This window comes from Coccinella septempunctata, chromosome 1 (genome assembly GCF_907165205.1).
Source record: "Coccinella septempunctata chromosome 1, icCocSept1.1, whole genome shotgun sequence".
Lineage (NCBI taxonomy): Eukaryota > Metazoa > Arthropoda > Insecta > Coleoptera > Coccinellidae > Coccinella > Coccinella septempunctata.
The window spans coordinates 66,672,215-66,694,618 of NC_058189.1; the positions used below are offsets into that span (position 1 = coordinate 66,672,215).

The 22,404-nt window shown below is 40.3% G+C and overlaps 1 protein-coding gene across 5 annotated transcripts in view; it reads right to left on the reverse strand.

Moving 5' to 3' along the window:
* Nucleotides 1–22,404, reverse strand: part of LOC123317669 (homeobox protein caupolican) — a 97,972-nt gene that overhangs the window by 5,693 nt on the left and 69,875 nt on the right. For 4 of the 5 annotated variants that reach the window (XM_044904276.1, XM_044904279.1, XM_044904287.1 and 1 more), the window contains exons 3-6: nucleotides 9,626–9,744; nucleotides 2,558–2,871; nucleotides 1,970–2,230; nucleotides 1,498–1,825 (exon numbers count right to left, since the gene is read on the reverse strand). In XM_044904276.1, the coding sequence (XP_044760211.1) occupies nucleotides 1,498–1,825; nucleotides 1,970–2,230; nucleotides 2,558–2,871; nucleotides 9,626–9,744 (1,022 nt within the window). Of the gene's footprint in view, nucleotides 1–1,497; nucleotides 1,826–1,969; nucleotides 2,231–2,557; nucleotides 2,872–9,625; nucleotides 9,745–22,404 lie in introns of those variants that run through there. The other variant, XM_044904290.1, reaches the window with a different exon arrangement.

Genomic DNA, 22,404 nt, shown 5'->3' on the forward strand with positions numbered 1-22,404 from the left:
TGTGTAATTAGGTGAGACTTTGACTCGTACAAATATTTTAACAGTAGATTCTTAAGGTCGAGAGAAACACTTTTTTCCTATACCATTTTTTCCGATTCGGCCCTGATAAAAAGATATAGCCATTCTAAATTTTCATAATAAGCTATGCCACCCCTGGAGGAACAAAATTCCCTTCAGAATAACAAGCTAAATCTAAGACACTACACATCTCTGGATCTTTACGAGGATGTATTGATATCTAGTTAGCCTAGACTAGTTCCATGCATAAAAAAGTATTGCGTTACCATGACAACGAACAATAAATCATTAGAAGTGTCAGTGTGAAGTTTGAGGTCAAAAAGTAAACCAAAGTTACGCAATAAATTAAAAGAAAGAAGATGTCCACCGAAATTGTGAAAATCGAAAAATTGAATTATCTAGCCATCATCAAGTACCTGTATTTAAAAGGGTTAAGAGGTAAGCAGATTTACGAAGATATGCTTTATACCCTTGGTTATCAATGTCCTACGTATGCGACCGTAAAAAATTGGACTGCAAACTTCAAAAGAGATAATTTTCCATTGAAGATGATGACCGATCGGGAAGGCCAGTTTCTGTGTCAGTCCCCGAAAATATCGATGCATACATGATTTTATCAGACCGTCGAATTGGGCTAAAACGGATAACTGAATCACTGAATATTTCATACGAACGCGTTCACCATATAGTTCACGTCAATTTGGACATGAGGAAAATTGCTGCAAAAGAGATCCCCAAATGTTTGAATGTTGACCAAAAGCGTGCAAGGGTATAAGCATCGCGTTCGATCGGTGCTCGATTTGAAAACGATGTAGACTTCTTAAACCGAATTGTTACTATGGATGAGACTTGGGTACATTTCTACGATCCAGAAACAAAGCAACAATCGATGGAATGACGAAACTCTGGTTGTCCAAAACCTAAGAAGTTTCGTGTCCAAAAATCTACTGGAAAAGGTCGTGCTTCAGTTTTTTGGGATTGACATGGAGTAATCATGATTGATTTTATGGATAAGGGTAGAAAAATAACCGGAGATTACTATTTGACATTACTGACCACTCTACGGGAAAAAATTAAAGAGAAAAGATGCGGAAAGGCATTCAAAGGTGTTTTGTTTTTGCTGGACAACGCCCCTGCACACAAATCTCATGTTGCCATCCAAAAAATTCAGCTCACCGGCTTCCTCACAGAATGGGCTTATCAGAAACTGACCAGTGTAGATTGTGTGAAGAAGAGGAAGAAACTTCTGTTCACCTGGTTAAAGAAAGCCTGCGTAAAGAATGTCTTGGACTAGAAAATTATAGAAGGAATGAGGACTCAGCCTCCTTGAAGCCCAATCAGATGATGCGGAGTTCACTGGTACTCTGGATATAGAGGACGAGCTGTAGATGGCGTACTTGTTAGAACAGTTCTGATGGGGGGACTCAATAGACCTTAAGGTCGCCCAAACTATAAACCAAACTAGAGCAAGATACTCACGATTTGTAAAAAGGCTTGAAGGCCGCGTTGTCCGGCGTCATGTTCTGACCAGCCTGCGGCGAAGGCCGTTGGTTGGAGCCCTGCATCCTCGCGAATCCCCCCAGGAACCCCGACTGCGTGTACCCGCTACTGGAGGTGGAAGAGCCGCCATTGCAGTTGGTGGCGCCTTGACTGGGCGTAAGGTTACCAGCGACGCTGGGCAACGTCATATTGGGCGGCGTTTGCGGCGGGGTGTCTGTCTGTACATCCGGGAAGCCCTGTTGACAATGACTAGGTAAGAATCCTCCCGTGCTGTACCTCGAACTCGGTAAAGCGAAACCGTTATTACCTGCAACAATTAACTGGGCTGCCTGACTGAGCTCGAGAACTTAGGTCAAAAGCAAGAGGAATAACTACAGGTTCTTGTGCCAAGTCTAGAGCTTCCCAATAGTTTGAGAAACGCTGTAACTATCAAGAAAATACGTTTACCTACCTAGCCATTGCTGATGCTGAGCTGGGGGAGGTGGTGGTGGTGTCTTACAAGCCGCGGTGTCGGCAAGGGACCATATTTTGGGTTTGCTAGGTGGTAAAGGTACCCCACAGTCCGAGGTCTTCATTTCGGGTTTCATTCCGTAACCGTTGCTCATGATGTGGTGCATGTTAGTGCCCAAGATGTCGTCCTTCCTGTCGTCGTCCTGCAGGTCGTCGTCATCCTGCCCCCTGCTTCTTTCCGATTTTATCCTACCGTGTATATCTGCAACCAAAAAGGTGGTTCGGAATCGGCTACAAAGCTGAGAAGCTCCTGGACCATTGAAAACCCTGGTGCTCTAATTTAAAGGTGAAATATGATGACGTCAGCCTTCCTCATGTGACGTAAACTTCAATGTCACTTGTCAAATGCATAGACGACGTGTGCCATGGTTTTCAAAGGTCACAGGAGTGCTTGATTCTTGAGTGTGAGATCCAACATTGGTGGGAAATTGACAGCTGACATATCAGTTGGTTCTGATTGAAATTTCTTGTTGGAAAACGACTCATAGAAGGGATAGACGTGTACAGTACTTCAAGAATGAGTGCCTACCTGCAGCATCCCTCCTATCATCGTCATCCTTGTCTTTGTCGTCCGAGTCCGAAACAGTGGCGTCGTCGTCGTCGTCGGTTTTGTTCTTGGGCTCCCACGTCATCTTGTTCTCCTTCTTCAGCCTTCTCCTGGCGTTTGCGAACCACGTCGACACCTGCGTCAACGTCATCTTGGTGATGATGGCCAACATGATCTTCTCACCTTTGGTCGGGTAGGGGTTTTTCTTGTGCTCGTTCAGCCACGCTTTGAGGGTGGCTGTCGACTCTCTCGTGGCGTTTTTTCTTCTCGCCGCCAGGTCGTAGCCAGCGCCGTACCTGCAACAAGGAATGGAAGCCATCAGATGGGATGATTTTTTTCAAAGGTTTTCAGAAGGTTGTTACAATTTGAGCAATTGAAATTTAGTGAACGGAGAGTAGAGAATTCAACGTGATAGACAGCAGGGAAAACATATCGCTTGCACCAGATTTTTAACCATTGTCATCAACGGGTGAAGGCAATTTGCACAGCAACTTTCAAATCATAAAGTTTTTAGAGGGTGGATGCACTTTGCACCGCAATTTTCGAATCGTAAATATACTGCTCCACAAGAGTTAGGGATATCGTATTCAATCGTTTTTAAAAATATATAATCTTCGAGGAAATCGCTGTAAAATCATTTAAAACTCAATAACAACTCGAATCGATCCAATAAAATCAGTATGAGACATTTTGTCAATCTGGTAGCCTTTTTTCTGAAGTCTGGTTCTTTGCATATGCTTCATGAATGTTCTTATTTTGAAATTAAGTCAGTTTATCAACGGCTCCGATTTGGTACGAGTTTTCTGAAAATGCCAAGACGTAAATTAACAAACGCTGAGGCTAATAGGGCTATCGGAATGCTACAGGCTGGCCCAACTCAGGTTGTTGTAGCGGAAAGGCTCCAAGTCAGCCAAAGAGTGATATCTCGACTTTGGAATAGGTTCAGGGAGACAGGTTCCGTTTTGGAAAGACCAAGGCTTGGTGGGCGACGAAAAACAACACCTGCTCAGGATCGTTTCATCACCGTTTCGGCGAGAAGAAACCCTACATCTACGTGTAGAATGCTACGGAATACACTTCAAAATGCAGATGGGGTCCAAGTTTCCATCGAAACCATCAGACGACCTTTGAGAGAGGTGAATCTAGGTTCTAGACGTCCATTAAGAGGAGTTCCATTAACACGTGACCATAAGCGTCAAAAACTGGAATGGGCAAGGCAACATAACAATTGGAACGATCAATGGCGTAGTGTCCTTTTCACTGATGAATCCAGATATGGACGATTTTCAGATTAAGGGTATGGATAATCCCCCATAATCGTCGCCATGCCCAAGAAGTCCATCCATTCCGAGGGGGTAGTGTTATGGTATGGGCCGGGATATGTTTCAACGGGCGCACAGATCTACACATTTGTCCTGGGAATATGACCGCCTCACACTATAGGGAGCATGTCATTGACACAGTCGCAACTAGCCCTAAGAAATTACAAGTCTGTTCCCATTTTTTTTTCTTTTTTCTTTTTGTAGATTTATTCCCGGTAACGGGATACAGCAATGAATGAATGTCATCGACAATGTTGTGCCAAATTTTCACGCTGCTATTGGTGAAACTTTTCAATTTCCAGGCGATAACGCTAGACCACACCGTGCAGCCATAGTTGAGAATGCTCGCGAGGAGCTTTGTAGTCCACATTTACCAATACCTCCGCACTCACCAGATTTGAATTGCATAGAACATGCATGGGATATGCTCCAAAGAAGATTAGATAAACATCAACCTACCCCAGAATCCTTAAATGATCTGAGAGAGCTTCTGCCTCGTTTATGGAACCAAATTCCTCAAAAAATGTTCAACAACCTCGTGTGTAGTATACAAAGAAGATGTCAAGCTGTTATTGATGCCCGTGGGGGCAATTTCATCACAAAAATATTAGTTTAACTATATTTTTTGCAATTTAAGTCAATATCCCTAAGTCATGTGGAGCAGTTTATTTAGAGGTTTTTCAGGCACTTTTGACCGTTTTGAAAACTAAATGTGTTCGTCAATAACTGTGAAATTTGAAAAATTGGATACTCTCCCACGAAATTAGTTATAAAAGCATTATTTGATTGATATTCCACATGAAATTGACAATAACAAACAGGGCTATATTGACGTTACGAGATTGACTTCGACAGTCGTTTGGCAGATAAAGATTGAGGGGCGTTGAGTCGAAAAACGAAATCAAATCGTCCGAAACAAAACGCCCCGATGCCGAGGGCGAAAAACCGAAAATAACCGAGGGCGGCAGGCAGAGGGCAATTAGATTAATATATCGAGAACGTCTGACAGCCGCCAGAGACCGCTGATGTAGCACCCTCGCCCCCTTTGGCCGCGAAAAGAGCGAGATTTGATTACGCCTAGAGTGGTTTCACCCCCATTAAGCCGGCTCGGTTTTTTCCCATAGACAAGGGAAAGGCGGCCACCGACGCAGTCGATAAAAACGGAAAAAATAGAGTTTCCTCCGATTTCCCGACTTTATTGATACACTTCCGCTGAGCGGGCAGACTTTTCCTAGGTCTTCCACCCTCTCCCTCCACTATCGAGTTTATTTTCTCCCTGCCTTGTATCCAACGGTGATTTCTCTGATGGTTGCCGCAGTTTACGAAGCGTTATAGGTGTCTTAATGGGCCCCATAAAACGAGCCGACCAGAAGATTGAAGACGAGGTAAATGTTTATTAGTAATAGGGGTAGTAATCAAGGTCCGACATGAATTGGAAAGAAAATGAAATTGGGTGTAGGTTGCGTTGGAAAATATTTGAATTAGGGGAGACTGGGGAGGGTTGATACGTTTTTTGGAATTTTTATTCTGGAAACTGAATTATATGAAGAAGCAGGACTTTTCTTATATTATATAATTCTTCAATTAATCGTTCAACAAAATAAATATAGAAGTCGCAAAACATAAACATCTTATTCTGTACAGAACGTTGAACACAAAAACATGCAAACTGTCTCAAGCCTCCCCACATATGGGAGGATTGATACGATGTACTGGGAGAGTAATCGAGAGGATTATTCAGCTCAGTAGGTAGGTCAGCAATGATACTGGCTTGCTTTTGTCCCATAGGTGTAGAAAAATCTGGAAATTGTCAGTTAGTCACTTCCACACAAGAAAAGTCGGCCTCGTTAAATACATGGGGATTGTACGGTTTTTAAAAATCCCTTTGATATGTTGGATGGTGAAGACGCCTTCATGTAGGCCTATCCAACTAGCTACGGAATATTTTTTGAAGATGATACATATATCAGGCCTCCCCACGACAAATGTCTCAAACCTCCCTGAAAGCAATTTTTAAAGTGATTTATGTTTTCATCTTATACTCATATATTTTGAAAAGCGAATAAAACTGTAAATTGAGTAGTTTTATGCATATTTCCCAGTGAAATGTTTGTTTATGCCGAAGAATTAATGCATGATCAAACCCTTAGGTAACTTGAGTAAAAACTTACAATTTCTCACCTCGAAACACTCTTCGTTGAATATTTCACAAACAAACTACTGTTAGCCTTACAGATTAACGTCACGCAATGCCCTCTGCCAAAGAATAGTGTTCACTAGTATAATACTTTTGAAAACGGCTACAGATCGCGGATATAAGCCTGTATCAAGCCTCCCCATGTATCAATGCTCCCTAGTCTCCCCTACTTGTGATTAAAATTCGTAGTTGATTAACAAATACATATGCTGATGCTTCACAAAGTTCAAGGAAGTTTTGTTGCCGATTCTTGTTAGTGAAACTCGATATCAAGAAACTGAAAATATGAACGAAAGACCGAGAACTTGAAGCCCAAGAACTACCCCCCCTGTACAAGGTCGGTTTCTGATTGTGTCTACTAGTAGAGAGTCTTTGAGTACTTGTTCAATCATAGAACAACGGATTTTGAAAGCTTCTGGTGTTTTGGTTTCGATTGAAATAGTTCGTCGAATTCTTCTAAACGTATATATCTATATACTCAGGATTCTACTTAGGGTAGCCAAGTTCTTGAAAATAGCAAGATTTTGTCTTGACTACCACTTTGTGAACTGAATCCGATATCGATAGACGATAGTATAATAGGTAAAGTTAAAAAGACCTCAATCTGAAGACCAAGACAGCTGCTTACAAAGCAGTGGTCCTCCCAACGCTTTTTTACGGAAGCGAAAGCTGGACGCCTTACAGGCGACATATTAAACAGCTTGAACAAACGCAACAACATCATCTAAGACAAATAATGCACATCAGATGGCTCCGCAAAGTTTCGAATGCAGAAGTCTTGCAACGCGCGAGTTGTATAACAATTGAGACTCAAGTAACGAGCGCTCGACTCAGATGGAGCAGCCACATCCTGAGGATGCAAGACACAAGACTCCCCAAAATGGCTCTGTATGGCGAATTCACAGAGGGAGCCCGGAAACCAGGAGGCCAGTATAAGCTGTTTAAGGATAGACTGCATCAATCCCTGAAATCAGTTAATGCCAATCATGACTGGGAACAACTAGCGTTGAACAGATCACAGTGGAGGTCTTTGGTCCACAGCTATAATGGAGACTCGAGAAGAATACAGCGGCGGCCAGATCTTGTTGGTGACTATCCATGACCGGAATATGGAAGGATCTGTAGGTCACGGTTGAGTCTCTTCAGTCATGGAGGGCACACAGTCGCAAGTAGCCCTAAGAAATTATAAGTTTGATCGCGCCGATAGTTTGGTTTTTGAGTTTTTTTGTTGATTTATTCTCGGTGACGAGATTCAACAATGAATGAATGAATTACAATTGAAGCGAAGTCTATATTTTCCAAAAATACTTTCTACAAATTTTCAACTCAATATCGCCGATAGTTTTCCGGTATAATTCAGTGAAAAGAGACTCTAACTAAGCGACAGAATATGGCAGGATGACTCCAGCGTACTGAATTTTCAGCCTACCCCTGGTGCACAGGTCTGCCCACCTCGCTCGATAGATTAATACCGCCGTGTGACAATGGATGCCTGTCTGTCAGTGCAACGAAATAGAACGTTATCGTCGCACAATCTCTGTTTTTACGAGGACACGCGGTCATGCAACGTACCGTAGGACATGCTTTTAAACAATCGCAATCGGCATCGGCCAGTCACGAACATGTAGCGCTTCCATCTCGCATTATGTAATGGCAGAAATTACACCGTTGTGTCCCCAGTCGGCGGATTTTGTTATTACTTTAATTTTTCAGTAATTGGATGGATTTTCTGTCATAACAAGGGTTTTAATTGCGTCCGTTGTACCCGCGCGAGCATATACCGATGTTATTGTCGCAATTGCGCATTGTTTGTTATCTGTTCTAGAATCTTCAACGAAAGTTATTACTATTAATATCGGTTACAATTTGCCGTTGCAATTCTGTCGATGGAATACCACGAACCGTTTCGAAATGGGACCGCATCCGGCTCGAAGGACCAATTTTGCGAATCGAGATTTCTCCACCCGAACGACGTATCTTCGGATGAATATAACATCCCACAAAAAAGGCGCATCGATCATCGTTCCTCCAAACGCTCCTCCACTCCAACACCTGATGCTCCGTCCGTCCGACTCCCCGGTCGCCGATGCGATCCAAGACAAAATGGCCGCCGGGGGACGGCGACGACGCCGTATCGATTCGACGGAGTCGGCGTTGCTACGACGCCGCAGGTGGATACGTCTGCCTCGGCACCGACTGCCATCGCAATGCACCATTTATGGTTAATAGTCGATAAAATCGGTTTTTGGTCGTTTTTCCGACGGTCGGCCGCGTCTACGGATTGGCAGTTGCGGCGCGACGTTAAACCGGAGATAACGGCGGGACGTATAGGTCCCGATGGAGATTGACAGGTGGATGTCGAGACGTCGGAACGTCCAGCAAGCTTCAGAATTGCCCGGTTGCTTAGATTAACCGAAAAATTTACGGGACATATTCATCCCGTTCGTAAATGGCCGAAAATGTTATATTACCAAATTTGATGATGGTTGATTAGTTGTCTCAAATTTGTACCCTGCATCTACCTGTTGGAGAACTAGATTGTGAGCATAAGATGCATCGAAAAACCAATGGGAAATATTTATCCCGATTCATAACTGCAAAATTAATGTTTTTTTGAGATACTAATATAAAAATGGCAAAACCATCATCAGGCTTTCTGAAAAATACACATAATAATGCGAAAATTGTTGTAGATAAGATGTACGTAAACTAAATACAGATAAAAGACTCACGAAAACAATTTTACCGTCAAAGATATACAAAATACAAAAATATCAGCATCAAGTAAGAAGTTGAATCCAGTATTCCAAATTTCGGACATCGGATTGAACCTATAATTCTGCTGTGTTGAAAATTTCAGGATTGAATTCATAAGAAGCATTTCTGCATTTTGTACCTGAGTTATCTTTATAGAATACTATAATAGAATAACTAACCTACAAACTAACCAAGGAAATGCAACATACTGAATTTACCTGCTTACCCCGATGGTGATATAAACAGGGTAAATCTTTAACTCGTACAAATATTTTAACAGTAGATTCGCGAGGTCAAAAGAAACACTTTTTTTTCTATATCATTTTTTACGATTCAGCCCTGATAAAAAGTTTTTAATTATTCATAATGAGCTGTGCTGGAAACACAAAATTATCTTCAGAATAACTGCCTAAATCTGTTACACTACACATCTGTGGATCTTTTAAACAGAGTTGAATTAAGCGAAGTACCCAATTTTTCACATTTCACAGATAAATTTTGATTTTTGAACAACAAACTACTCAAAGATGGCGCGTTATACGAAAAAATATGATGATGATACTTTTATTTTTCAAAACGTTCAAATATTCATTAGAGAGCTTCCAATTTAGTTTCAAGAGTTGGTTTCTTTGAATTTTTTGTATTTTTGTGGTACGTAGTGTTTCTTTTGACCTCAAGAATCTACTGTTGAAATTTTTGTACGAGTTAAAGCAATCGTGTTATTCTTATATCCCATGTGGACATGAAATTGATGCAGAAAGCAGAACTACTCACCCATAGGCTAACGCAGGATCGTACGGATAGTATCCTGTGGTTGGCTGTAGACCAGCACTGGTCCAAGCGCTCATGTCTGTACCTGTAGCACCCGTATCTTTCAGCGTGTAAGGATTCGTCTGTAAAAGAAATCAGAAATTAGAAAAAATAGATGATTTCAGATGCCTACAGATACAAAACTATTGGACAAGATCGATTCAGCGGTTTTCGAGTTTTTAAAAATTTGCGATGTTGCCAAGTCTACAAAATATTCGGAGAATTAATGAATTTTCACAATTTTTGATGTATTTTCCTTCATATCTCTTCTTCATTTTACAGTTCAATGTGCCAGATGTATAAATTTTTCGGTAAATCTCTTGAAAACACTTCGAATCCCCGTAAAAAAGCTCTTTTCTTCAGAGGGCCCTGAGGAATGCAGAAAACTGCGTATCAATTTCAACACCCCCTCACGGCAATTCATACTGTGGGGAATCCTATTCAGAAGCCTGTCCCTAGACGATCTAAGCCCTCTGGTCCCGCCGCCATTGATTTGAAGAGATGGCGGCAGTGCGAGGACATCCAGAGCCTCGAGAACAACAAAAACGTTGTCACGTTGGCTACGAAAATACGGAAAATTCACAAATGGGGGCAGCATTCATGCATTAAAATTGGAAGTAATTCAACAAAATCTCTTCTTTCCTATAATATACCTAGATGAGTGCTCGTTTCACCAGGAAGTGAATAAAAAACCAACTTTCCCCTACTTCGTACTCAAGCCATTCGCGTCCGGAGCTAGCCCGATCTGGCAACGTGGCGCGGCAGGATTTATTGCCGGGATTCTGTCAGGAAACGCGAGGATTAATATAAATGCGGGTAAGATAAGGAAAACCATTGTCGACTATCCCGTGTACTTGTGGAGTAATGGCGTGAGGAAGATTCATACACCTAGGCTGTTTCGCAAAAGCGTAAGGCGTCAGATTCGGGAAAAATTCGCACGACTTGACAAGGGTCAGTGAATAATTTCACGTTTTTCCAGTGAAACGAAAAGAGGTGGAGGATTGCTCAGGCAACTTTCAACCAAGATTCAAAGGATTGAGTGAATTAGATGATAGAGAACGTATATCTGGTTGCTTATGATTTAAAGTTATCAGTGCAATCTAGTAGGCCAAATTTTGTTAGGATAAGCATGTGTATAATGCACTTAATGCAGAAAGACAATGAAGTCGTAGTGAAATCAGTTCAGCGAACTATAAAACAGAAATTCACACGAAAATACTAAAATGTTACTAAAACTAGTGAAAAAGTATCTAGATCTTAGCCAAACATTCTTATTGGGGCACCTAAAGAGAATGTGTCTAGCAGTAATTGACGAGTGCAGATTCTGTGAGGGGGAGGATGAACCACCAGATCACCTGGTGACAGAATGTCTCTCCATGGCTAGCCAACGCAAAAAATACTTTGGAGAAGAAACTTTTAAAAGTGAGGCCATCCCAGAAACTGCAGTTGATTAGAATATTGGGAATACTCCTTCTGACGAAAATGATGTATTTTTTATGAAATATCTTTGAAACGTCACATTTTGAAATAACCATTTCAACCGTTTCCCAAAAAAATCATTTTAAGCACTTAAAAATGAAAAATAAAAATGGGTATTTAAAGTTTAAAGCGTTTTGTGAGAATTGCACAAGCTGGCAACATCGACTGAAATATGCCTTGATAATAAAGGACAACAAATGCATTATCTTGATGAGATAGACAAAGATGGCTGTCTATGAAGTCTGCGACGAACGAGGAAGGTCGTAAAATTTTATGGGATTTTTATGGCCGGTTGCAGTTGAAGCTCGCCGGTAAGTACGCGCCTGTAAATCAACAGCTGTTATTTTATGAACAAGCTGATCGGACATTGTTCTTTTCATTGTCTTGTATGCACTGTTGCCAAATCGTAAACTCCGCACAAAGCGATTTAAATTTTAAAACCCCGCATATTTGAAGGATTATTTTGAATAGTTTCCGCGGTGCATTTGAAAAAATCATGAATGAAACTCATAATTATTCAGTTTAAACTTGCATATGCAGTGATGACCCAAATTGAGGAGAATTCCCTATTCTAGAACTGGAGGACTATCTGTTGACTACGTAATGGCGAGAACAGCTATGATGGGGGGCACAAAAATGAAACCCCCCTAAAATCTACCCTCTACAGGTCAGCGCCAACTTAGTATCATCCAGTATTAACAAAACTACAACCAAAAAACATCAATTAACAACCAAGCTGTAATACTTCCAATATAACCCTCCTCAAAATTTTTTCCTTCAGCTTTCAAGTTGGATCACATGAAATCTGATACAAATCTGCTTATTTTGAAGCCCATCTGGAAAAAGTCAATGAGAACTCGCGTTGCTCTTGGTGATTGGAAAACGACTGAAACAAGGTTGTAAAAATTGTCGTCAAAAGAAGATTGACATGGGAAAGAACCGGGGTATACCCTCGAACACCCAGCCGTAAAAACCGAGACCAATTAATGTACAAGCAAATATATTAGCTTAGCACTCTACCAGACCGAGTCTAGACCAACTATCCGTACACGTTTATGCGCCAATAAACCGCGAGCTAAACGAAATATATTCCGAGAAATGTCTCCCGAGATCTATTTTCACCCCAATTATCCTCCGCAACAAAACATCTGCATGTTACAAACTAACGCCACGACGCGAATACTTCATCCAATCGCCTTCCACGTCCACCCGAACGGCAAGATTTACTGCCGCTTTATCGCCGGCGTAAACGGAGTTAGTACCCAATTCGGCCGGTTGAAACCAGAGCCCGACACCATTTTGCAGTTTTATCGACTTATTAAATACATTATTGGACGTGCCATTGTTCTACCAGACGACCCGTCGGGCTGGAAGCCCAAAAAGTCTTGTAAGGGGAAATTGGCGGATCCCGACGCTAAAATTGAACATGGCCCTGGAGGTTTTCTTAGTTACGCGCCGTTGCACTTACACGTAGCCGACGTGTTGCTGGGTAAATTAAAAAGCAGCGGACCGTTCAGGAGACGGCGGCACAGAGTACATACTGCGGTATTCTGTGGTCTGATCGATCGACCGTCTGGCCAATTGGAAACAGGTTGTATCTCGTATCGGATGACCGTAACTTCGGAATTTTCAAAGTCTCACCGAAGAATGGCGTTAAACAGCCGAGTAACTCCGAAATGAATCCAGAAACTACTCTGGAATAGTTGAGATTGAGAATAGAGGTACCTATGTCAGCTAGTTGAGGCTACAGTTTTTGAGTCTTTGAATCGAACCAACTCCATTAGTTGGGCAGTCAATCGATCGTAGAGGGAGGCCAGGAGACTTGCCCAGGTAGGAGACTTGAACCACCTCAAATATTTTGATTCAAATTGCGCTCTACCGGTATCGTGAATAGCTTGCGACATACTCGTAACAAGGCACAACTAGTGGCGGCTCCATTTTGGCCGCCATCAGAACAGTTCGGGAGTGAGAGGGTTGAACGTGATTTTGTTGTTAGGAAGTAAGAAATCGAATAATTTTTGTTTGTTACACTGTCTGAAAAGTTTAATAGGTGCGTGGTGTTATTTAGTTTTATTGCTTTCATTGATTAATATTGTTTTGTAAACGATGAGCCTTTTTGATAATAGTTGTGAAAGTTTCAAGAAAACATCTGTTGAATAGACTAAAAGGGAGTGCGGGAGACTTGACCCATGGGTCGGGAGACATAATCAGTGGCCAAAGTTTCCCGCACTGAGCTTAGATAATGGTTTGCTTCAAAAAAAAAAAATTGAAAAATAGATATGAATATAAAAAATATACAAAGGTTCAAAAAAGTAAAAAACATCTCGGAAATAAGGTAGAGTGAATCTGAAATAGAAAATATGTATTTCATACGCTGATACATCTGATAATGAAAACCTTGACATAGACAATCGTTGGTCAATGGAAATTGTTTTCTTTCAAAGTTTTTCCTGATAAAAAACTTATGGTCAAGTCTTTCTCGCCCCCTGTTCAACTCTCCCATATGTCTCAAAAGACATATCTGAATTGTGAGGTTATAATTTCATGCTAAGAACCTGAATCCGAAAGTTTCTAATTGGAACTTATAATTGAAAAATATCTATGAAATTTGACTGAACACAACTCTGTTTGAAAGATCCACAGATGTGTAGTTTTCCAGGGGTGGCACAGCTCATTAGGTAAGCTTAAAATGGCTATATCTTTTTATTGGGGCCGATTCAGAAAGAATGGTATAGGAAAAAAGTGTTTTTTTCGACCTCCAGAATCTACTGTTAGAATATTTGTACGAGTCAAAGACTCACCCTGTAGACTATATCCTACGAAAGCGCTGGCGGGCCACACAAAAAAAATCAAATGTATAATTCTGACTTGCTAAGTCAGAATTCTGATTACAAGTCGAAATTCCGACTTGTGAGTCGGAATTCTGAGTTACAAGTGGGAATTCTGAGTTACAAGTCGGAATTCTGAGATACAAGTCGGAATTCTGAGATACAAGATAGTAGTGGGGCTAGAATTGGTCGAATATTATTTGCTTTGTTGCATTCGATTGTTGCCGAATGAATCATGTGAGCAAAATGCCCTCTGTATATAGAGTAGATTTGTCTCATTCAAGGCATGTATAGGCACATTTGGACCCTTAACCTACGCATACCCTATATCTTTTCTTTCAAAAGTTTTAACGGATGTTATTGATCCTGACAAGCTCAAAGAGCTTCTGAGGGGTTCGTCGTACTAAGGACTTACGGCCAGTTTCTTAATCAAACTTAAAGCCCCTTCAATTTTAAATCTTTTCTGTAACACTACCGAAACTGACACTAAACGAAACTTAAAGTGACTTTGAACTTGATCATGAAACTGGATGTAGGAATTTCGATAAAGTGCTTGAATCACTAAAGCACCAAGAAAGGTTTTGAAATATTTCCAGGGGCATAATTCTCGGGAGTACAAAAATACTTCAAGTGCTTTCGCAAGCACTGAGGAAGAAGCTTTGGGACAGCTCAGCTATGGTGCAACCGAAGAGAAAATTAAAATATCATTTCATTTATCCAAAATGCCTCCAAGAAGCCAAAAAACACATTCACGGATCAAATGCAAAAAAACAAAAGTCATTAGACCTATTTTAGCCCTCCTCCTGCCTTGCATCTCAAAATTCCGACTTACAAGTCGGAATTCCCACTTGTATCTCAGAATTCCGACTTGTATCTCAGAATTCTGACTTGTATCTCAGAATTCCGACTTTTTATCTCAGTATTCCGACTTTTATCTCAGAATTCTGACTTGTATCTCAGAATTCCGACTTTTTATCTCAGAATTCCGACTTTTATCTCAGAGTTCCGACTTGTATCTCATAATTCCGACTTATGTCTCAGAATTCCGACTTTTTATCTCAGAATTCCGACTTTTTATCTCAGAATTCTGACTTGTATCTCAGAATTCCGACTTTTTATCTCAGTATTCCGACTTTTATCTCAGAATTCTGACTTGTATCTCAGAATTCCGACTTTTTATCTCAGAATTCCGACTTTTATCTCAGAGTTCCGACTTGTATCTCATAATTCCGACTTATGTCTCAGAATTCCGACTTTTTATCTCAGAATTCCGACTTTTTATCTCAGAATTCCGACTTTTATCTCAGAGTTCCGACTTGTATCTCATAATTCCGACTTATGTCTCAGAATTCCGACTTTTTATTTCAGAATTCCGACTTTTTATCTCAGAATTCCGACTTTTTATCTCAGAATTCTGACTTGTATCTCAGAATTCCGACTTTTTATCTCAGTATTCCGACTTTTATCTCAGAATTCTGACTTGTATCTCAGAATTCCGACTTTTTATCTCAGAATTCCGACTTTTATCTCAGAGTTCCGACTTGTATCTCATAATTCCGACTTATGTCTCAGAATTCCGACTTTTTATCTCAGAATTCCGACTTTTTATCTCAGAATTCCGACTGTTTATCTCAGAATTCCAACTTCTATAAGTCGGAATTCTGACTTGTATTCAGAATTCGGAGTTGCAAGTCAGAATTCCGACTTGAAAGTCAGAATTCTGACATGTATCTTGGAATTTTTTTTGTGTGGCACTTCTGCGCTTTCGTAATATCCTAATTACGTTAATATCGTTGAAAACGCGGGGATAATTGGCCGGTCATCGGACAAAACCGTCGAGATCTCAGCGGATCGCATTACAACCATATTACATAACAGCGGGACAACCAAGATCGGCGAACTGGACGCAGAGTATCGATATCCTCGCGCCAAACGATCTCGCTGCAAGTGACGGAATCCATAAAAAAACTCGGGGGGATTTCGCGTTTTGTCTGACCATGACTCGTTTTATTGCTACCTGTGTACTTGAAACGCGACACTGTGTAGAGCTTCTCCCGGCATCAATCGAAAGCGAAATGACATTCTTTCGTGCAGAACTTGAACTCGATCGCGTGATCGCGTCGATACGCCGCTTTGGTCATCCCTGATTCACGCGACTCTATGAACCAAACGTCAACAAGACGTTATTTTAATTCCGGTATTTTCCTTGTTCTTTCGTGGATTCTTTTGGCTATCAACAAGTGCAATCTGCGCCCGTAACTCCCTTCAGGATTATCCGGAATGGAGCGGTATCAATTGCCCGGCGTTTTCCGGGGCACAATGTTCCTAATTTAGGGAACATCGACTGGGCGGTCGGGGTATTTTTCGGCTGGAGTATCGGGCGCGAAAGACGCCATCCATCTTCTCGCGTTTATCCTTCGGGACCCTATAAAGGCCTCCCCTACCGGCCTTCTTCTTTCCGCCGAAAGATTTACGCTCTCGGAATGAATGTGGAACGCGACAGGTCCGTACTAGGACACTTTCACTTTCGTTCGGATATTTCCAGAAGCCTCTTTTAATTCCGTCACAGATCACAAGGTTTTATGACCTCATTTTGGTCGACCTTTGATTTTAGCACAGAATATGAAAGTGCAGAAGGCAATACGAGCTCAAAAAATATATGATCCCATCGAAGAACTGAAAGAAATCGAATCTTTTCAAAAAAGCTCCAAAAAAATTGGCTTATAGGAGGTTTGAGCTGTAATATTTGCAGGTTTTGAAAGCTCAGATGAGGTTTTGTGCATCGTGTTGCGTTCGTTGTGTTGTGAGAGTCGTTTTCACTTTTTGAAATTAGTGTTGATGTTATAATGGATATGTAGTTCAATGAGGAATTCTCCGCATTCCAGGTTCTCACAGCATATGGAAGTTTAAACTGAGTAATTATGAATTTCATTCATGAATATTTCAAATGCACCGCGGAAACCATTCAAAATCATTCTTCAAATATGAGGTTTCGAAATTTAAATCGCTTCGTTTCTAGTTTACGATTTGGCAACAGCGCCTACTAGAAAATTAAAAGAACAATGTCCTGTTTATAAAATAACAGCTGTTGATTTACAGCCATCATAATGCGCGTACTCACTGGCCATATAAATCCCATAAAATTTTACGACCTTCCTTGTTCGTCGAAGGCTTCATAGACAGCCATCTTTGTCTACCTCATCAAGATAGTGCATTTGTTGTCCTTTATTATCAACGCACATTTCAGTCGATGTTGCCAACTTGTGTAATAGAAACGAAGCCCTCAAATTTTAACTACCCATTTTTATTTTTCATTTTTAACTACTTAAAATAATTTTTTTGGGAAATGGTTAAAATGGTTATTTCAAAATGTGACGTTTTCAAAGAAGGAGTATTCCCTATTGAGAAATGTATTCGTGAAATGAGTGGATTTGTGAGTGCGTTAAGAGAAATTAGTTGTATCGTTTTGTCTGTGTTATTTTTAATACTGTTGCTCTGTTTGGTTCAACAGTGCTCACGTCAATAAATCGATACCCTACTCAATGTTTCTATATGAGGATTCATACTAGAACCATCAAATCTACTCCTCTGCATTGGTTACCCATTCTTTCAAACATCGTACCACCTCATATTGCCGACAGGTGGCAGTCTCGAAGACTTTGAATACATTCCATTCCTTCACAAATTTATTCCCAATTTTATCATATTTACCAGATTCTAGAAGTGCCAGATTGAAATCTCGTAAGCCTTTATGGACTTATGATTTTTTTTATTCGACTAATAGCAATATAGAATTTTGGAAATTAGAATTGAATTCGTGTAATCTCTTCAATAAAGGTTTGATTATTGATCCTTCAAAGAAGTCCATGGCTTTGATCTTCCTAGAAAAATTTGGTGTGAGCTGAATCGACTTAGGACTGACCATGGTCGGTGTAATAGCATGCTCTTTAGGTGAAATGCTGTTGATAGTCCAAGATGTGGGTGTGGCACAGAAGAAGAGACTATAAGACCACTTGGTAAAGAGTTCCAAAAAATATAAATTTCACGGTGGTTTCGAAGGAATTCATTCGGTGACCGTTTTTTTTTTTAAATGGGTTACAAATTTCGAGATTATTTAATGAGAAATATAAAATTCAATACACCTCTCGTTTTTTTTCTTTTCTGTTTTCAGATTATTCTCACTTCGTCAACTATCAGAAAGAAGGGGAAAGATGTTTTTGTATTTTGTCCTATGAGCAAGATGTCCTTCAATATAATAATTTCCGCTCATTCTTAACACGAATTCATTATCATTATACTTATACAAGCAGACAGAAAGTTTTTTCTGAGGTTTTTATCTCTGTTTTCACCTATCATACGAAGATATGTTGGTATGGTACCCTGTTGACATTTTTCCTCTACTTACACTGAGATCTAGAACGAGGAACAGGTTCTAGGATCTGTCTCTTGTTGCCATTTCTTCACCTTAGAACATAGATACATGGAATGGACATTAAGTGCTACAAATGAATGTTTTGTAGTACAGACATTCGATGTTTCTCTGTTTAGCGCGACGCTAAGGTAGTGGCTCTCTGTGTATTCGTACTGAAAATTAATGAGACTATGATGTCCGAGTCAACTGTTTCAATTGTGATTGGCGACACTAAGCAACTATCTCACTCCAGTCTTTGGAATGTTTATTTTCCATTTCATGTATCTATGTTCTGTGTTCTTCACACCTGCTTCATTGATTTAGATCGGGAAAGTTTGTATCCCTCATTTTGGTGGTGAACAACTGGTGGTGACTCATTCTTTTTGAGTGACAAAATGAGATAAACTATGAGAATTTTTAAAATGGAATTTCTTTTCTTAGGATATGTCAATATTGCAGCGCGCCTTGCTTGATTATATAGGGAAATTGCAGAGAAGAATGACTTTAATTAAGGTTTGAAAAAGGGTTGAAATACTCTGAACGCTGTCCCTGTTATTCCTACTGATTCGGATGTCAAACACCCACTTCTTTCACAAAGGAGCCGCCACTGGTTTGTTGAATAACAAAATATTTTAAAGAATATTTTGAGTATTAAAAACAGTGTACTTATAGTTACGCTTCTTTTAGGTCCATTCAATCCAGTACAATGAGGACCATATATCATAATCCCCATCGATTGTTTCGCCGAAATTTTCACCCCCGCAACGACCCCTTCCGACGCCCTCGCCGGGTCCATTTTCGAACGTTTTATTAGCCCGAACGGCACCTCGTCCCTGCTACCCCCCTGTACCCTCTCTTTCTTATCCCGATCCGACTACAGGGGGGCGCACGCACTTATATAAAGTGGATTTCGAAATCATATCTATTATATCGTGGCAGGGGTTGGAGCAGCCGTTGGGGGAAGCCGAAACTGGCGGATAATGCGACCGTTATTAACTCGATGGCATAAAAACGGATATAAATTCGCGACTGTCTATTTTAGAGAGAAGTGCGTGGAAATATCGGTGCTTTTTTTCGGACTTTAGGGGAGAAGTTTATCTATTATTTTCGCAATACGCGATATTCAGCGTGTTCGGAATTATGTTTCGAATTGGAATGATGTAACGAGGCTGTTCTCTGTCGCAGTCCGTTTATACAGGGTGTCTGCCGCGATGGGTGGCCTATTAGACGTTCACCGAGAACTTTGTTATTTTATATGGGACACCCTATTTATTATAACTTTTTTCGCTTCTCCATCCCCATCTGAGTATTTGTCTCAGATACTTCCCTATCTCTTTTTCTGTTATTTTCGGAGATATTGAAGGTTTTCTACAAAAACTTGACAAAAAAACATGGATCCAATGAAATAGGCACAGAAAAGACATTTCATACTTTCAGAAGCTGAAATTTCCAAAATAGGCTACTGAGATGCTGAGGGTGAGTTTCGTGGAGAAAAAACTTGGTTTGTGTTATACAGGGTGTATCAAAATTCTTCACCTGGTCAGTCCATACAAAAACGTCAAAAACTGGATTTTTTTCCAAAGCAACCCCTACTTTTCATCTGTTATTTTCAGGGAAAATCAGAATACGCATCTTTATCATGTTTCTATACTAAAACCTCATGGTTTCGGAAATAGAGTCAAATTTCTATGAAAGTGAGGGTTTTCAGCGCACTACTTCTGGTGTTATCCCCATTTTAATTTCGTGAGATTCTGAAATCATTGAAAACTGGACCGAAGGTGTTTGTCGCATTCATATATGTAAGTACATAATTGTGTTTGCTAGGTTAAATTAGCAAGGCATTCTTAAGATCCTCACTTTCATAGAAATTTTACTTTCATCTTCTAAACATTGAGGTTTTCGTTGACGAAAGAGTTGTGTTGTTCTGACGAGGTCGAATAAGACCAAAACCATGATCAGCATCTACTCTTTGCCGACGAAATGAAATTTCTGGTAATACTTCGAGCGATGGTACTTTGTTAGTTCCATTAAGATCGTAACATTTGTTGATTTATTTATCTGCGGATGTTATGCATCTGAATTAATTCGTTTATTGCGGTTTTCGTATATATAGAAATAGGACATATCATTTTGTATTTTCTCTAAGATTATCAGAAAAACTCAAGTTTTCGCCGTTTTGGTATCAAGTGACAAGATGACGAGTTTTTTCTACGGGAAAATCATCAGAATCTCAGTGACGTAATTTCAAGATTTCAGCTTTCTAAAATATAAAATGTGTTTTCTAAGTATGCCTATTTCATTGGATCCTTGTTTTTGGCAATTTTTTGTGGAGAACCATTAGGTAATTAGAAAAATGAAAAAAGGGTGTCCCATTTGAAATATACACGGTGAGTCCCTGATTCGTACAAATATTTTAACAGAAGATTGTTGAGGTAAGAAGAAACACTTTCTTCTATACCATATTTTCCGATTCGGGCCTGATAAAATGATACAGCCATTTTAAGTTTTCATAATGAGCTGTACCACTCCTGGAAAAACAAGATTATCTTCACAATAACAAGCTGAATCTGTGACGCTGCACAACTGTGGATCTTCCAAAAAGAGTTGCAAGTACCCAATTTCTCGAATTTCACAGATACTTTTTTATTTTTGCACATCAAATTACTCGAAAACGGCGCATTATACGAAAAAATATAAAGAATACTTATATTTCACAAAAAATTCAAATATTCCTTCGATAGCGACCAAATTAGTTTGTAGAGTTGGGTTCTTTGAATTTTTGGTGTTTTTATGGTACGTACTGATCAAAATGAGAAAACTGGAAGACGTGGGTGATATCTTGTGTTCGAAAAAGATTCATCAAATGAATGAAAAACTATATTCCGAAATTCATTTCATTCGATAAAACCGTTTGTGATATAGAACTAAAAATGACATTTTTTTATGGTTTTTCAACAGCCTGTATCTTTTCAACCGAGCCGATTCAGAAAAAAAGGTTGAGGAAAAAAGTGTTTCTTCTGACATCAAGAATCCACTGTTGAAATGTTTGTACGCGTCAAAGACTCACGCTCTATAGAAAGACGCAGTTTTGAAAATCGAGGTCAGAATTGTACCATCCATTTTTCCCTAGCTTTTACGGTTACAGAGCTACCATTCAATCCCATCAAATTTCACCCACCCTGTACAGGAATACTGAAAATTAGCTTCAAGTGCAAGAAGTCCAGTTAAATTTCTGAGCAGCGCAGTATGATGCTAGCGGTGAGTGCTGTCTACCAAAATTCGGTAAATTCGACTAATTGCCCGCCGCAGCTGTACCGGCGCATATCCGGATAACAGAACCGGATCCGAATCCTTTCTCGGATCCGTCAATCCCGTTCACACGTCCACGTATCCGTTGCGACCCACCTGACACCATAAATCCACGACCGCGCGTTATCTAAACCCGATATTTCATTCATTTACAGTCGAAAAGGTGTCGAAATCCGAAAATTCCTATGCTAATCGCGCGGCCGATGCCGCGGACGTCCAATACTAATGAGAGGACCGATCGCGCAGGGGAAAAAACTCGCGCTCAGGTAGAACCGATCGGCTATTTGTAAATATTCCGTCCATATGGTCTCCCGACCGCCTTATCTGCCCGGATCTACGGATTTTTTGTGGGCGGCCGAGGTGCCAGCCAAACGGCCGCGACAATGAAATGGTTTTTGGCCGTTTGCGCCATCCGGATCGGGTCCGAAAGGGTAGATAATGCTTGCATAAATCCTTTTTTATAACGCGGTGACGTCCTCTGACTTCGGACGGTCGGGAAACGGCTTGTCCGCGCCTTTCTGTGATTTCGACGGGCGAATTTGCGTTTTTTTGGTTTTGAATATTGTTGGGCCCAAAGTATTGCTCAAGAGAAACATCCAACATATTGTTTACAAATACGATTATACTCTGATAAATAATCGACATAAAAATATCGAAAATTTATTAGTTAACAATAAGACAAAAACCAAAAAAAAAGAACAAAGTGGAATATACAA